The 18119-nt window shown below is 43.0% G+C and overlaps 1 protein-coding gene across 1 annotated transcript; it reads right to left on the bottom strand.

The window, feature by feature from the left end:
* Positions 1-3393: 3393 nt before the first annotated feature.
* LOC115038352 (homeodomain-interacting protein kinase 1-like) lies at positions 3394-10042 on the bottom strand. Its single transcript, XM_029497212.1, has 9 exons — positions 9911-10042; positions 9538-9630; positions 8078-8127; positions 6839-6989; positions 6515-6706; positions 6231-6412; positions 5941-6064; positions 5786-5790; positions 3394-3574 (listed from the first exon to the last, which is right to left on the bottom strand). Exons 1-9 carry the CDS (start codon positions 10040-10042, stop codon positions 3394-3396), a joined length of 1110 nt encoding a protein of 369 aa, XP_029353072.1.
* Positions 10043-18119: the final 8077 nt, after the last annotated feature.

Genomic DNA, 18119 nt, shown 5'->3' on the forward strand with positions numbered 1-18119 from the left:
GCGCTGGTCCTGTCTCGTTTCTTTGAACTGCGCAATGAAGTCAAATTATTTCTGCACCAAGCTGATGGACTGTATGATCGACTTCATGACTTCTTGTGGCTCTCCAAATTCGCCTATCTTGCAGATATTTTCACCACGCTCAATGTGATCAACTTAGCACTGCAAGGAAAAGCGGTCACAGTCTTCACTGTACAGGACAAAATTAAAGGGGCAGCTCTGCGCACGTATCGATGGCCATGAATTTGACTGTTTCCCCACTCTAGTGGACTTTCTTCTCCAAACTGAAGAGACCCTGGGTGACAACACCGTCACAGCCACAAAGGAACATCTGCAAGACCTTCACATGCAGCTTGGAAAATACTTTCCAGAGCTAGATGTGGACTTTGAGTGGATCAGAAATCCGTTTGTAGCAAGCTCTCACTACTCAAAGGCAATAGTCTTGTGGACATTGAATCAGATGGAGATCTCAAAATGTCATTGAAACAACAGCCCTTAACAGACTTCTGGGCTCATCTCCTTCCTGAACATCCAAAGCTTGCTGCCCTCAAAGTGCTCATGCCCTTCCCAGCTACATATAACTGTGAGGTTGGCTTTTCCACACTTGGTTTGAAAACAAAACATCGCAACAGATTAGATGTGGAGCCAAGTGTGAGACTGAAACTCTCCTCTTTGGAGCCAGACATTCAGAAACTGATGTGTGATAAGCAGCACCGCTCGTCTCACTAACATTCACATTGAGTTTTTGACGGAAAGATCAAAATATAAAAGTCACAGATCTATTAGTTTTGTATTGTCCTAGTTTTTGTTTCATATGTAAAATCCCAGTCATTTCAGTGATATTGGACATTAAGGGGAACATTTTTTTCAGCATTTTATTGTTACCATAATTACAAACATAGACTTCCTATACCCACCACCTTAGTTTCAAACTATTGGCTCTTTAGAATGACATGAAGTGGGACCTATAGGCTGTTAGAGTATAAGTGCAGTTTGTTGTTAATAAGCTGCAGCTCATTTCACATTTACTTTTTCAAATAAAATGAAATTCATATAAGAATTTCTGATCATATCATGGCATTTGTTTGAATAATTATTATTATTATTATTTCTTTTTTTTTTACTTTAAACTGTTGTATATTAAACCTAAATTTAGCTTATTCTTCATATGTTGTTGTGTTTTGGGAGCGTGTTAGAGTGGGATTCTGTTTGGTTGTACTCTGGAAGATAAAGTGGTCCTTGGGCTAAAAAAGTTTGACAAACACTGATCTATGCACAGAACCATGCAATATATCTATAAATCCATCCTTGGTCTGCCGCCATGTTATCTGTCAACTTATATGACACGTTCACTGTCTACACATTCTACGGTCGCTTTAATAGTTTCCAAAAAGCAAAACCACTGTGGACTGTTCATCGGTGGACAATTTTCCCATACCTGCAAACTAGTCGCTTTTCACCGAAATTTGCTGATTTTCAAACAAAATATGTCATTTCCGTCATTCAGTAAGATCCGAAGAGTTGTTTTTTTGGGGGACATCAAGGACGGATGGGACGGCTATCTTAACAAAACCAACAGAGCTTGGCAACCGACGACAACCGACGGCGGTCGATTGCTTACAAGTGTGCATACATATTCCAATATGTTGGAATACACATTGATAATGAAGTGGACTGGGCTAAAAACACTGACGCCCCCTCTACAGGAAGGGCCAGAGTCGCCTCTATTTTCTGAGGTCCTTCAACATCTGCAGGACTGTACTGTGGTAGCCAGTGCTATCCTGTATGCTGTGGTGTGCTGGGGCAGCAGGCTTAGGGCAGCTGACACCAACAGACTGAACAGACTGATGCACTGAGCCAGTGAAGCTGGACCATCTGACGGAGGTGAGACAGGAGCCAATGAAGGACACAGAGAAGAGTGGTGAAGGGACAACAAAATGAGATACAGGAGCCGCAGGAAATGTTTCTATGACTTTAACTGAGCTGTCGGTCTTCATGAAGAAACACGAGTTGGAGCTTCAGCTGAGAACAGAGAAGGAGAAGGAAGAGGCTGCCATCACTGAGGAGCTGCTGAAGATCACTGAGGACACACACGAGCTGCCAGGCCTGCGTGGCTTTGATTCCCCTTTCCATCACACCACTGGTTGTCACGCACAAGACAAGATGCTCTTTAACACCCAGCCCGGAGGCCCTGTCCGGGACCATGTTATATCAACAGCACAACAGCACAAGCAGAGAACACTGCGAGCACCAGCGGTGTTGGCAGTGAACGAGGAGGTGGGGGAGTGGGAGGGGACAGCAGGAGTTCGGTCCTCGGCCTGGAAGAGCCCTGGTCCTTCCAGTCCAATTGATCCCCACCTGCACCGGAGCCCCTCTGTCCCAGATGATGAGGTCGCCGAGTTGGGGGTCTTCTTCCCAAGGCCTTGCAGCAAGAATCCAGCCCCTGTACCCTACGAGTCCTTTTTCAAGCTGCTTCTGCCCAGGGCAGCCTCACTCTTTGTGGGGCAGAAGACTTCAGAGGCAGTGCACAAGGCATTAAGCTGTTGTAGCGAGAAGAGCGGTTGGAGGATGGAGAAGAGGAAGGGGTAGTGTCAGATCACCTGGTTCAGCAGGGGAGCGAGTTCTGAAGAGGTTACCTTTGCCAAGTAAGTCAGCTGACGCACTTTGGAGGGTTATATATATATTATATATTATTATATACAGTATATAAACATATATACATGAATGAATAAATCATGTTCAGCATCAAAATCTCCATCGATGCCTGTTAGTCTTTCATATATGATTTTAATAATGTCACGGGTTACTGCCGACATCTAACAGCATGGCGGTGGATGCTCAAGCTCTTACTGTTGTGAGAGACTGGTGAGAACCAGCCTCAGAGCACAATATTGGCTCTGACGGAGTTTACAGCTTTTTGCATGATCATTTTACAACCTAGATGATTAGCTGTCATAAAGAAAAAAACGGAAGAAATAGGAGCAAACAACATGTAAACAAGTGAATATTCACCTGAGAGACAACGAGTATTACATCAAATATTCAATGTGCCAGTCAAATGTGAGTGACATTAACTGAGCCAAGTCACTGGCTTTGATTTGTGATATTTACCAAACGCAGGTAGAACTCCAGCGATTCCACCAAGATCTGGCCCCCATTTTACAGGTTCTCCTGAGAGAAAAGCAAGAACGCCAGGTGAATGGACACCATGTAATGTGGAGTTGTGATACTTAAGAAATTGGTTACGAACAAACACACAAACACACTGTGAGGTATGTCACAGCAGAGAAAAAGGAAAGGAAAAAGGGGACACATACTTTAGAGGAGGCCTTTATCGTCAGTAGACAGATGGATCTTTGATGAGTTCCCATAACCAAAATCATTGGTGACCACGCATTAATAAACTTCTCCATATGTGGCCCTGAAACTGTAAAGGTGCCCTTCAGATACATTCATAGGTCCATCTGTGCTCTCCTTGTACCAGGTGAAGTGGCTGACGGGGGGCTTGGCTCTGCTGGAGCAGCTCAGGTTCCTGACGCTGATGGACTGATGCACACTGAGGAGTTGTTGGGAGCATCTGGTGAAAATGGAACAAAGATAAGAGGAGAGAGAAGAGAAGCATCTGCATAACATCATGGAGGAAAAAAAGCTGACACCTCACAAATCCTTGTGTGCTGACAAGAAGCACCAAGAGAAAAATTGGCCAGAGTCCTTACCAAGGTTTGCATCACAGCAATTTCAACTTGAGAAGAAATTGCAACTGTTGCTGCTGATAAACCAACAGTGATTATTTAGTTTGACAGTAAAGAAGACGATCACTGAGTTTGTTGTCTGGGCTGAATCTCAGATGATGCAGAAAATGATAAGCCTTTCTTAAAACAAAAACCCTGTGCACATGTAAATGAAGTGTCATGGTTAACAACATGTGAGTAAAATAACCATCATGTGTCATGCTGGACTCAGAGCTGTTCTCTGTCTTTGAAAAGGGAATGTGGAACTGTCACTGACTAATCTCTTTTTGCATGTCACTAGTTTTCTCATGAGAAAGTATTCAGAGTACAGGAACTTCCTTCCTTTCAGATAGAACACACAAGAAGTGGCTTTTTTTTTTCCTTCCTAATCGCACAAGCCAAAAACATATCAACTAAAACTAAACTAAAACTTTTTTACAAGCACAAGCTCCTGTTTGTTTTTGTGCTTGGTTGTTGTTGGTTGTTTTTCTGCATGCAACTGGCCTAAAATCCAGGAGCAGAGAATTCCACCTGGATGGAGGCAGGCAGCAGAGAGAACTAAGGAGTGAAATGAGAAAGATGAGGGGTTTTTTTTCCATTTCTTGACTAGCTTTGTTAATGAACACCAATGGGACGCCACTGTGATGCGGCAGGGGGAGGCCTCAGAACGGGAGAGAATTACCCATCTAACACGGGGAAATGCTTAAAATGGTTTGCAGACCCTGATTTCTCTGCTTTGTGTTCCAGTAGATGAGTGCAGAAAGGCAGTGTACGTTAGGGCTGGATGTCATGGTAAAGGAAACAGAGAGAAATCATGAGCGAGGAGGGACTGCAGCATTATGAATATTTCAGGCTACTTCTCAGCACCCGGCTGTGCTCTCATTGCACGCCGCTATTATCAGTTCCAGCCTGCTATAGTGTATTTTTCTCTGCCATTGTAAGAGATTTATTATGTAGTTAGAGGTATTTGATGATTCAGCTTTAGCAGCAGTAAATTGGACTCTCTACTACTAAAGTTATATTTCAATCTGGCAGTGAAGTGCTTTGTAGGGATGCCTCCCTGCTGAGTGGTTATTACCGGACTGAACGAGTGGAGCTTTTTTGTTTTATTCTTTTTTTATTTTTTGCAATGCAACAGGTTCATAATGTATGCATATGAATTCATATCCATGAACCGTACAATCAGTGCAATTCAAACGTGTTAACGTCGGGCCTTCATTTCCTTCTCTCGGCCTCTTTTTCTAGACTGCCAATGGTCGTCAGGCGTTTTTCTTGGCAAGTGTGACTGAGCTTGCCTCTTGGTCTCGGTGCTGTAAGACGGAGGTGTAATGTGGCGTTGGCGTTTGTGTGGCCTTCCGTAGGGAGCAGAATAATGGCGGTCAAAGGCAGACTTGATATTTTTGGATGGATGAGATGTTTTGTTTACATCCTCATCTTTATGATGGAGCTTTCTTTTTGCCCCTGACCTATCTGAATGTGTCGTCTGGTTAGCGGAGCAGGGGTGTTGGCTGACGTGTTTGAGCCGGACAAGGCCAGCGGTGCTACAGCGGGGCTGCCGTGGTGATGGACGCACAGATTTACCTGTTTTGTTGCAGAAGGCCTCCATCGTTTTAAAGCAAGACCTGTAATCCGTTTAGCAGCGTGGAGATGTAACACACAACAATGGACTGAGGTTTTCCTCAGGACCGAGGGTAACTTCTCTGAGCTGAAGAAATAAGTTCAAGCTCAAAGTGTACATAGAAAAAGACGAAAAAGAACACCTACATGCAGGATGCTATCCAGAGAGGTCAGCTTTAACCTTCTGCTATCCTGGGACTGAATCTTTGTGTCTTTGTATACCTGTTCTTGTGTCTAATAGTATATTTGTTAGCAATGACATTCTGAGCACATCAGGCTTGGACAAACACCAACACAGAGCATAAACATGAGAACAAGAAGGAAGCACATTTTGAGTAGGTACCTTAAGTTTCCAAAGAGAAGAGGCACATTGACGGCTTCTTTGGAAAAAGCGTGTGAGCAGATGATCCGGCGGCTGACCCTGCGTCTCCACGATGTACCTCATCTGTAAATACAACACATAAAGTAAGGGCTGGGAGCTTTTGATGAATTCTTTATGGATTCTTTTTCTATCCTATCTTCAGGCACATTAACTCTTATCATGTGTCCATGTTAAAAAAAACAGATTTTTAAGAATCGCTGAAGTGCTGCTTACTACATCATATGATGAATTGCCAGGATAGAGCAGAGTGCCGATGTACAGAGCAGCAGCGATGCAGCCCAGAGACCACATATCTATGGCCTCTGTAAATGGGAGCCCCAAAATAATCTCTGGAGATCTGAGAGAGGACAAGAACCCAGAATCATACAGTTATGAAAGCTACTGCCAATATTTTGGAGCACAATGAATTCTGCTGGCTTAACACCCTCATAAAGACATTGACAGTTAGTGTTAATGGATAGTGGGACAACGCTAAGAGATCAGCTATGATTGCAGTTACTCACCGGTATGGACGGCTCTGAATGTATGAGCACACCTTGGCTTTTGAAACCTCGCATGCCAGGCCAAAGTCAATCACTTTGACTCTGTATGGCTGCTGAATATGGTTGACCAACATCACATTTTCCAACTTGAGGTCTGCGTGTATTAATCTAATACTCTTCAAGTGTTCAAGTGCGTTGGCAAGCTGAAAAGTCATGAATATCACACATTTAACATTTATTTCAACTATTTATCAGCATTTTTCAATGTTTATACTGTTTACATCATAACACATTAGGGTTCTTGCCTGCTTTATGATGGGTCTGATCTCACTCAGAAAAAGGGGTCGAAAGAACCTTTCTTTCATGAAATCAAAGAGGCTTTTGTCCAGGAGTTCAAACTCAAGGCAAATGTAGCCATTGTTATTGAAAACCTGGTACCATTGAACAATGTCGCATTTGTCCGCGTTCAGTGATTTCAGCTTCTCAAGTATGACCACCTGTGGAGGTACGTCTGGTCAGGCAGATTCTAAATGAGCTTTGCAGCTAAGAACACAGCTGAATGAACCAAAATCTAAAGGATGACCATACAGCACAAGTCTAACTTTGATCGTCACGTAGAGCTTACGTACCTCCGCATTTGCCTTCTCAGCTTGGTCGTTCCTTTTCTTGACCATTTTGATGGCGACCGTCTTCGAGTCATCCATCCTTGTGCATTTTGCCACTTTTCCAAAGGTGCCCTCTCCCAAAATGGACTGCACCTGGTATCGGCAGGATTTGGAGCTGAGCCAGCCCCCTTCAACTCATTACTATCTGGATGTCCAAACAAATCTCTAAAAGGCCTTCAGTTAATTCAGAACGCTGCTGCACGAATATTAACAGGAACTAGGAAAAGAGATCACATCTCTCCCGTGTTAGCTGCTCTTCATTGGCTGCCAGTAAAATATAGAGTAGAATTCAAAATCCTTCTTTTAACGTATAAAGCTCTTAATGGCCAAACTCCATCGTATCTCAGAGAGCTCATAGTTCCTTACTGTCCTAGCAGGCCACTCCACTCTCTAGATGGAGGTTTACTTGTGGTTCCGAGAGTCTCCAAGAGTAAATCTGGAGGCAGATCGTTCAGTTATCAGGCTCCTCTTCTATGGAACCAACTCCCAGTATCGGTCCGGGGGGCGGACTCTTTAGTAAGACCAGGCTTAAAACTTTCCTGTATGACAGAGCGTACAGTTAAAAAGTCCTCTACTCTTTAGGTATGCTGCTATAGGCCGAGGCTGCTGGAGGAAGGACTGAGCTTCTCTCTCTCTCTCTCTCCCTCTTTCTCTCTAACTCCCTCCTTGCATGCGCTGATAAGAACCATCCTTCTTAAAAAAAACACAGTTTCACACATTTATACTGCATTTACTAACCATGTTCTGCCAAAGTCTCTGTCTCTCCCAGTTCCTCTCCTCTCTCTCCCTGTCCTCATCCTGCAGGTGGTGACTCATCTCCATCCCATGTTCCTGCAACACCTGCTGGTCCCATATTTCATGAATTCTGTATTACAGCTCAACTCCATGAGCTTCATGCAGCAACATGTTCCTGCCTACACCCCCCCAATGCCTGTCTCACTGTCTCTCTTCTCGCTCTCAACCCAACCGGTCGAGGCAGATGCCCCCCCTGAGCCTGGTTCTGCTCGAGGTTTCTGCCTCTTAAAGGAAGTTTGCCACTGTTGCCAAGTGCTTGCTCATCGGGAGATCTGTTGGGTCTCTTTAAATAAATTTATAGAGAGTTTGGTCTAGACCTGCTCTATATGTAAAGTGCCTTGATGTAACTTTGTTATGATTTGGCGCTATACAAATAAATCTGATTTGATTTGATTTGATTCAACTAACTTGCCCTCCTGGACACATGGAGTGGGGGACGTCTTTGATGCCATCACAAGCTGAAAACAGGATGGATGTGGACACAATATTGTGTCACAATGTAAGAAATAGCATTCCCGTCAGAGGAATACTGTATAGGCATAGGAATACTCTACTGTCTAACTCTAAACTGTCTAACCCTAACCCTACGTTGAATCAAATGTTGTGAGGAAAAGTATCAATTCTAAGATAAGTTGGCAAACTGAACATACTTACCAATCACAGGATTTGATGTTCGAGGAAAATTCCAGTGCTGTCAAAAAAAACGTCCAACGTAGAAAGATGGGTTAAAATGGAAAGGCAATCCAAAATCCAAATATGAAACGCTGGCTGTTGAAATGTGTCGTCACTGTCTGATGCACACACCGACTGTGGAGCTTGTTATTGTGCCTTGAAGTTGGTCATTCTGCTCTATGACATCATTTGCCTTTGATGTAACATTCCGAACAAAGATTCTGATGAAAACTAAACTGTGGAGTAAAGATCAACATGGTACATATGACATAAAATATGTGCACTAATAACACAAAAATGTAAACACTTTGATGAAACCTATTACAAACTGCTACTTACATACTGTACATATGCTTACAGCGGGGACATACGGCGTATGCATCCAAGTCCATGTTATCTACAATATTGTCCAAAGTTTGTGTGACCACCTTCCCTCTCTGTGACAGGAAACATTAGATTGAATAAGAAAAATAGAATTGTAGATATTTTTAAGAGTATATAGAGCCATACAAACCTTATTATGGATATCTCATTCTGATTAAAGTCATATCTTCCCACAGAGGACATGTCATGATCACTCTCGACACAGCAGCATGCGATACAGAGCGGAAACTTTTACCTGCAATGTTATTGGATTTAAAACTTTGTCCAAAAGACAGCAAATGACAGTAACAAAAAAAAAAAAGGATATTTATTTAACCTCTTTTGTATAACAACTGCCAGTTGGCTAAAAAAAGTTACGAGGGATCATTTCAAGGGCATCTTTACAATCTATTGACAATCTTTTCCATTTGCTGATCTTCACTTTTCATCATGCAGATGCAGAGCAAGTAGGTTGGTTTGCAGTTCCCTTTTCCTTCATATCCCAGATACTCTGAGCACATCTTTGCAACGACAGCAGCCTTATCAACACTGTTCACTTTGATTAGGTGCTTTATTCTCATGTTAAGAAGTGTGGGACCTTCTAACTCAAGATACTAGTGGACTTGCTCAATTTGAGGAATTTGATTGGACAGGATGCTGCTTAGTGTGGTGTTGGACCAGATGCCGTCCCGCTGCGCCACAACTGCCCAGTGCAGCGACCAATACAGAAAGCCACTCAGGACAGGTGCAAAAGGGTAGAGAACAAGTGAGCAAGGGAGGGGAGGTGGTAAATGGGAGGAGCTAGGGAGGGCAGAATAATCTAGGTTTCTTACAAAGCAGGCCTTGAGGAAGGTGGATGGATCATCACCGACAACGACAGAAAGCCCCCTGAGGATGAGGCATCTGACTTCTGTCACACCCGAAGCCTGGTGGATTGAGGGAGCAAAGAGGATATCACACACTTAAAATAGGGTCCATGTGTTACCCTGAACAATATGTGCACAGACAGAATCAATAACTCCAACTCCATTGCACATAGGACACTCAAAGTTACACAAGCAGGATAGCTCACATTACCAGTACATTTATTTACACCACATGTGGCTTTTATCAAGCTCAACCAAGTATCAGACTGTTCTAAGTGGTAAATGTAGAATTGATAATCAATTAACCTTTGTTTGTTGCATTAGGTCAGCCAAAACCTGCCCTGTGAGGCCCCTCTTTGCCTTGAAGATTTCCATGAGCCTGTATCGGTCTGTATCGGTCAAGGGCCTCGTAGAACTCCTGTCTCAGGCTCTTACCAACCACCCTGCTGAACTCCAGACACATCTGAAACATACTGACGACGTCTTTCATGAGAGGAGTCAGAGAGGATGTCCGTGTCTGCCTGGCTGAGCGTGTGGCTTCATTCTTTACTTGATGTCGGGACAGGCACCTCCACAAGAGAAAACAAAGGAATGATTTTAAGGGAAGGTCGCTCAGGCAGCTCTGATATCTCTGTCAGACTGCACAGTTCGTTGTCCAAGTTAGGATCTTTAAACTGAAAGCTGAAGTCATAGTTTATCTGAAGAACAGCTTTAAGGGAGTCAATCAAAAGGTCAACTGCATCAGGCTCACTTTCTTTAAGTCTGCTTCAGCGATGGGAACTCTAACTAACCCACCGCTGCCAAACTACTGACTGAACACCCAGATGCATTCATGTTATATATTTTATTCCCTATGTGTAATGCTGCTGTTACACTGCAATTTCCCAGTCTGGGATAAATAAAGTATCTATCTATCTATCTATCTATCTATCTATCTATCTATCTATCTATCTATATACACATATACACGGACTGATCTGTGGCAACTTACCGTTCAGTTTAATAATTAGATGTTTACTGTAAAATGTAACAGTATCCATAACTAAATCTACTTAAGAAAACAGAGTTTGTACTTGGTTACATTCCACCACAGCTTTTCCAAGGGTCCATGAATGCAACAACCCAGTGGATTAAGGCTGCACACCCTGTGGTGTAGCAGCAATTAAGCCTTGCAGTCCCTCTGGTAAGTGCACCATATTATTTTTTAGGAATTACCTTCATGTAACAATTCATGAGCAGTTTTTGTTACTCTTAATGAGAAATGTAGCTCCTTTATATGTACACTTTATTGTGTTTTATGAAGTGAGCTAACCTGCACTCTTTGATTTTCTGCTTTAAGTGTGAGACAGATGACTGACTGTGTTTTATCAACCCGTGTACAAGATGCAGAGAATTATTGGCGGCTTTTGCCAAAGTTTAATTACACAAAGCAAGAGAGTGAGAGCTAGCTGAGTTTATTCCTCAATGCTGTGGAGCCCATTAAAGTACACTCAAATGTAATAAGGTAATGGTCAGACAGGAGAGAATTTTGGGGAAGAAGTGTTAACTTGTCAATTTCAGTGCCAAATGTTAGAACAAGATCAAGGATATGATTCTAGAGGTGAGTTCACATTCACATGCTGGGAAAAGCCAATTGAGTCTAGTAGGGAAAGAAACCCAGAACTAAGGCTGTCGCTTTCTACATCAACATGTATATTGAAATCTCCCAGAATAATGATTTTATCTGTACTGAGTACTAACTCTGATATAAACTCAGAAAACTCTGATAGGAATTCTGAGTACGGACCAGGTGGACGGTATACTGTAACTAACAGAACTGGTTTTTCACCTTTCCAGTCTGAGTGGGAAAGACTAAGAGTGAGGCTTTCAAAAGACCTGCAGCCAGATTTTGGTCTGGGGTTGATTAATAGGCTTGACTGAAATATTGCAGCCACCCCCCCTCCTCGACCTGTGGTACAGGGATATGAAAGTTAACATGAGTTGGGGGTGTAGCTTCATTAATGCTAACATACTCATCCTGCTGCAGCCACATTTCAGTTATACAAAATAAATCAATATGGTGATCAGCTATGAGATCGTTAACTAGTAGAGATTTTGATGATAATGATCAAATGTTCAACAGTCCACATTTGATCGCAGTGTTATTTGAGACTGAATTTGTGGCTGTTTTAATTTCAGTTAGGTTTTTGTTTTTAGCTGCTCTTCTGTTTAATTTGGGTTTATTAACTTTTCTAAATTTAGGTGTTCGGGGGACAGACACAGTTTCTATAGACCTAAACATAGACAGAGACTTTATTCTATTCTCGGCAGGTGACCGCTCTGACTGAGGCGCAGAGGAGCGTGTTAAACTGCGGCTCTGCCTCCTGGTCTCTTCTCAGGGTTTTGGCTTTCTAATAAAATCGGCCATATTCCTAGATATAAGAGTGGCTCCACCCACGGTGGGATGGACACAATCTCTCCTAATCAGACCAGGTCTCGCCCAGAAAGTCCTCTAGTTATCGTCAGTAAACCCCTTGTTGATGATAGCTGGGTCAGAGTGTATCTGACTCGCTGCCCCGCCCCCTTTTTTTTTTTACCTCTCTTTTGGGGGACCCCGGTCACTGGCTACCCAAATTGGCAGTGAAGCACTCCCGTGTTATGTTCTGGCATTGGTTTGTCAAAAAAAGAGAATTTCCAAATACGCTCGGAGGCCTGTCAGCTGCCATGCTGTACTCCCCTGAACCTGAGTTCAGTTTTAATCCATTTCTGCTTTAAATGAATTCACAGGAACTTGTTTTTTCCCTTTTCTTCTTTATGCACAGGTCACTATTCCTCACATCTTCCTCACCGTGTGACGTCACCTGAAATACACCTCCATCACAAGGGTCGGCTCGCCCACGTAATGTTGCTAACAATGAATTAACTTTAATGTAAAGCCTCATATGGCAGATGGACTTAAAACACTTAATAGGTTTGTAACTTTGGAGACAGACAGTGTGAAGACTGTTTGTTTGTATGTGTGGTATTTCTAAATAAGCTTGGAGGCCTCTCAACTGCCACGCTGTACTGCCCTGAACCTGAACAGGTTCTTTAGTCCGTTTCTGCCTGCCTCTCCTGCAGAGTAGCCTGTAGCTCTGTCATGCCACCATCACCACCCTCTTGTGGTGGTTGTGTGTTATTCTGTAGCTCTTGAATGAGTTTGTCCTTCTCTGCTTGGCTGGAGAGAAGTCCTGCAGCTGGACTTCCAAATCTACCAGAGTGTCTCTCTCCTTCCTCCACTTCTCCATAGTCTGCTCCTTCTCAGTCAACTGGGCTGACAGACATTCCTTCAACATCTCGTTTGGCCTGTTTGTGGTCATCTGACTGCCAACTGGACGGTGGATGTTGTTGATGCGGTCCTGAGAGGATCTTCTCTCTGGAGGACAGTTGCATTCAGGCGACGCTTGTCTAGCAGTCTGAATCTTGAGGAAACGTTCATAGGAGCGCTGTGAAGTATAAACCATGGTGGTTTATACCGAACATGATTTTGTGTGATTGTCTCTATCTGTTGTGACTGAGACTTTAGACTTGAACCAGCAGGCTGAAATTTGAGTATGTCTGTCATGACTGTGTGTGCTACAAGTGTACTGACTTTCAGACCGGACCCACCTTCCCCAGTGACAAAGGTCGGCCTTCACACCTCCAAACTATGCATTTGGGAAAATAAGTGCTCAATGGGAGAGAAAGTGTCTTATCTCTAATATTTCAGAGATCCTTTAACCTGTTCACTCAGTCCCTCTAGGTTTCATGAAAATTTCAATGCGGCGTTGTCAGGTTCAAACAACCTAAAACATTCTCAATTGCATTAGGAAAGAAAGACAACTGGAACTGATGTTATTTTACTCGCGAGGAGAACGGTCAGAGACGTACTCAGTTACAATCTCCAACACGCTCTGAGTTCGTCCTTCCGTTTCCTCTCTTTTTATTTCTTTGGGTTATCCTTGTTACATAGGAGTGGTTACCTCTTATTTTGAATACACAGAGGACGACACATTCTGTCTCAAGGTCTGCGTGACCTGGTTAATCTTATCTGTGCAGAATGAGTTGTGTATCTTCTTCTTCTTCACACTACAGCACGCCAGTAATTTTCCACACTTTAATACATGTAACTTTAAGCAAACGTGGGATAACTTATATACATTATTCTGACAGGCGTAACGTCAACAACAAAGTTAGTGTAAACATATGTGTACCATCTTTACACCGTTTCTTTCACCACCAAAAATTGTATACTGTCATAGAAAACAAAAACGAAGAACAAAAATGGAGTTTATTTCATTTTCAACAAGCCTGCTCACAAAAAAGGAAAAAAGTCTGAAGTCATTACTGAATAAATTAACAAGCTTGTCCTCATTTTAAAGCTGAAGATGTGCCCAACAATAATCTGTGGTTCAGTTTTATCCATCGTGTCCGGTCAATCTGACGTTTTGTCATCTTTCCCCTCTGTGCTAATGCTAATTTAAAGGTCTGTCAGACTGCTCATCTTTTTGTGATGCATAACTGTCTCTGATTGGGAAAACTTTTCACCCCAAATAAGCGCTGTGTAACCGGAGTTGAGCCGCATGAGACACACACAGTGACGCACACAGGCAATGCTGTCGGCCTGGAGTTCTCTTTTACTCTGTTTTTCATTGATTTTTATCATCATTTTTGTCATTGTCATCTTTTTATACCAACATGGTGAATTAATAATTTAAGCCATCACTAATAGTTGTGGGTTTACTTCTGGTTTTGGACACCGAATATTCTCCCCATAAATGAAATGTTCATATGGCATTTTACTTATGTAACTGGTGCTTCTAAAAGTAACCATGTTTGTGATTGGCCCCAAAAGGTTATCTGTTGAAAAGAAAAAAAGGAAAGGTTGCAGTGTGCATTTTAGCCAAATTGGACCATTTTGGATCGGTTTGGCAGACTGGAGATGGCCAAAGGACACTGTTTGGTAAAAACTCAAAAGTGCCTCAGTGGTGTCACATATTAACATAAAATTTGGTACACATGTGGACAGGGAGTGTTTGATCCATATATGTAAAATTCAGCCTGTTTTATAACTAAGATTTTGAAATGTCACTTTGTTTTTTTTTAATTTCTCAATTCAATATTTGAAGTCAATTGATGTAAAGGGACAAATGTTTTCTTTCATTTCATTCATTAATACTTTTGTAGTCCAGACCAGAGCTTTTGTTTCCTGGTCACAGAGGGATGGGACTGTGTGCACCACTTACTATTTTTTTCCCAACCTTAATTATGGGGGGATGGAGGAGCCACACACCCAGCCTTCCTCCTTCCCTACCCCTGACATGACTGCCTGGCTGGGGATGGAGGAGCCACACTCTCAGCCGTCCTGCCTCTCGCAAACACACTCTGTATAGAGACACAGGACTGGAATAAGTGTTGCATAACTCTCACTGTCTACAGAGATAATTTTATACCGTATCTTCCAGGCTGGATCTGTGATGTGGACCCCAATCTTGGTGTGACGTTCTAAATATGTCTTAGCAGCAGAGTTCTCATATGTGCTTGCATTGAAAACAAAGTGTATACACTACCTAGTATCTGTATGACAGATACTCTGTAGTTTTATTACCCTTTGGACTCACCTCTTGGATCCTGGGGGGTCTCAGGAGTGGTTCTGTCCAGCAGAACATACTCCTGCCCTCCCCAAGCAGGAGTAGGGTTTGGGAGGAGGGAGTTAGGGTTTAAATGAAAAATATAATATTATAAAATCCTCAGGAAACTATATAAATCTAAACATGTCTCAGTTACTAACCTAAAAAACTTGTGCAGTCTTTCACCTTCATTTACTTTGGAGAGGAACTGGGTTAGGCTTGGGGTTGGGGGCGAAGGTCCATTCCCGTGAGGGGAGAGCAGTGCACGGGCCATTACCGGGCGTCCCTCGGTCCTGGCACCGACTTTTTTTTTTTTTTTTTTTCATTGGCGGGGGGGTCTGGAGTCTTAACATTGTATGACAGCGGTGACTCTGGAGGACATGTCCAGTCCTTCGCCCTCATGGATGCGGGAGAAGGTTGCTGGAATGTTTTTTAGAGTATGTGTGAGAGCATCTGCATATTTTACTGTAATGACGATATAATCATGATTTGGTATGAATCAACAAAACACTTGAATGACCACACAGACTTTTCTCAACTTTAATTGCTGTCATGGGATTGAAACAGTGCCAGTGCTTCAGTCGTGCGCTTTACAGGTTGCTATGGCTTCAGTTGTCCACCAGATGTCACCGTCACTGAAGTCTTGACGCTTTGAATCTTTTTCGGCACAAGCAAAAGACCTCCAATCTGGATTCAAACCAGGAGCCACGACATGAGAGGCCTGCATGCTAACCACTCAGCTACCTGCATACACATACTGCTGCTGGTTCAGCAGGTCCCATTGCCTATTCCTCATCCTCAGTGGCCTCAGCAACTAAAGTACACAATTCTGCTACGCATTCTGTTTCTGTATGACATTACTACGTAAGTTTAACTGGCTACCGTAAAAGCTGTGGATTTTTTCTCTCCCATTCAAATCAAACTGCTTATTAAAGTAAGAAAGAGTTCAAATTTACACATTACCTGTTGATTGTCCTCAAATTTCTTCCGAACACGCTTGATCATTTGCCGCACGTTGAAGATGTAAAATAGGCCTTCTGCCACACGAGCCCCCTCTGCTGGGCAAGATCTGCCTGTTTTTTCCCTGACAATGTTTTGTCTGAGGCCGTTTGGTCTGAAACCTGACTTGGTATTTCATAAAGTTGACATAGGTTTTTCTGAGACTGAATACTTTTGGTCGGAGGCCGTTTTCAGGAAATGTGATGCATTTTTGTCTGATGATAACAGAGGTTTTTTTTAGCTTACTCCGATGTCTTCTCACCTGAGACCTGATTCTCTTTTTGTCTGATGTGTGTTGGCAGCCTAAACCTGAACAGAGCCAGGGCTGAACAAAAAAGAGCTGTTGTTTTTAAGATGATGGCGATTAAGAGGTTGAGCGTTTTGTTAGTGCAGGAGACACACAGCAGTGCAGACAACGAGAGCGACTGGAGGAGGGCTTTTAATGGGGGTGTCATTTTAAGTCACAAATCCAGCTGCAGTGGAGGAGTCATACCAGGGGTTTTACTGAAGGTCAGAGCTTTGTATGAAAACATGAATTTAGTATTTTTAAACATCTATGCACCGACCAGTGGGGTGGACAGGATGGGCCTTTTAAATGTTTCATGTGATGTTCTGAGAGCCAGCAGGAGTGAGGAGTATTTGTTTTAACTGTACAGAAAACCCAGATCTGGACAGGAATCACCCAGAGCCTCACCCCGGATCATCACACAGGCTCAGACAGCTGGTACAGACTCATGAGCTCCAGGATGTATGGAGAGTCCTCCACGGAAATAACAGGCAGTACACCTGGACTCACTCCAGAGAAAGGTTTGTATCCCTGGCCAGACTAGACCGAATCTACTCTTTTACACATCATTTTAGTGTTTTTAAAGACTGTCACATTCAGCCAGTAGGTTTTTCTGACCACTGCTTCATCTTGTGTTCTATTTCCATTAGAAACATTTGCACACGCAGCGCCTCCTGGCATTTTAACAGTACCCTGCTCAGTGACTTAAAAAAAGGTTGTAAAAACGCTTTTACCTTCTTTTGGGGCCTTCACAGAGAGAGCAAACCTGAGTTTGCCTCCATCCAGCAGTGGTGGGATGTTGCCAAAGCCAAGATTAAACAGCTTTGCCAGCAGTTCACTCGCAAAGTCACAAGAGACACAACCCAATCTTTGAGGGATCTGGAGACTCAGGTGGTAGAACTGCAGACTTTAGCAGATTCTACCGGAGATCGGGGGACTTCAAATACCCTCAAGTCTAAAAAGTCTGCTGCTGCTGGGTGTCACAGCACAGGGAACTCTGGTCAGGTCAGGTTTCCTGAACATCTCGCAGATGGACTCCCCCTCATGTTTCTTTTTTGGGCTGGAGCAGAAAGATGGACAGAGGATGATCATCCACTTTCTGCGCTCCAGCAGCAGCTCCGAGATCTCTGGAGAGTCGAACATCAGCAAGTTTGCTGCTGACTACTACAGAAATCTGTACAGGAGCGAGTGGAACGACCATCTGGATGTGCACAGCAGCTTCCTCACCGGTCTTCCCCAAGTTGAAGCAGAAAAACATTCATCATTGGAGGCTGAGCTGACTCTAACAGAACTGCACACAGCCTTGATGAGTCTACAGAGTGGCAGAGCTCCAGGCATCGACGGTCTTCCTGCCCAAGAAAGAAGACCTGCAGGAGCTGAGGAACTGGAGGCCGGTGTCGCTGCTGTGCACGGACTACAAGATCCTGTCCAAATTATCTATTTATATTATATTATTATATTATATATTATTATATATTATATTACTATTTATATTTATATTATTATTATTATTATTATTATTAATTTAATTAAAATGAAAACTTCAAGTGAGAAAAAAAAAAAAAAAAACTCTGAATGAACAACATGCAACCCTATGCCCCCCAGAAAACCCCTCAGGCAACTATATATAAATATAA

This window comes from Echeneis naucrates, unplaced genomic scaffold (genome assembly GCF_900963305.1).
Source record: "Echeneis naucrates unplaced genomic scaffold, fEcheNa1.1, whole genome shotgun sequence".
Lineage (NCBI taxonomy): Eukaryota > Metazoa > Chordata > Actinopteri > Carangiformes > Echeneidae > Echeneis > Echeneis naucrates.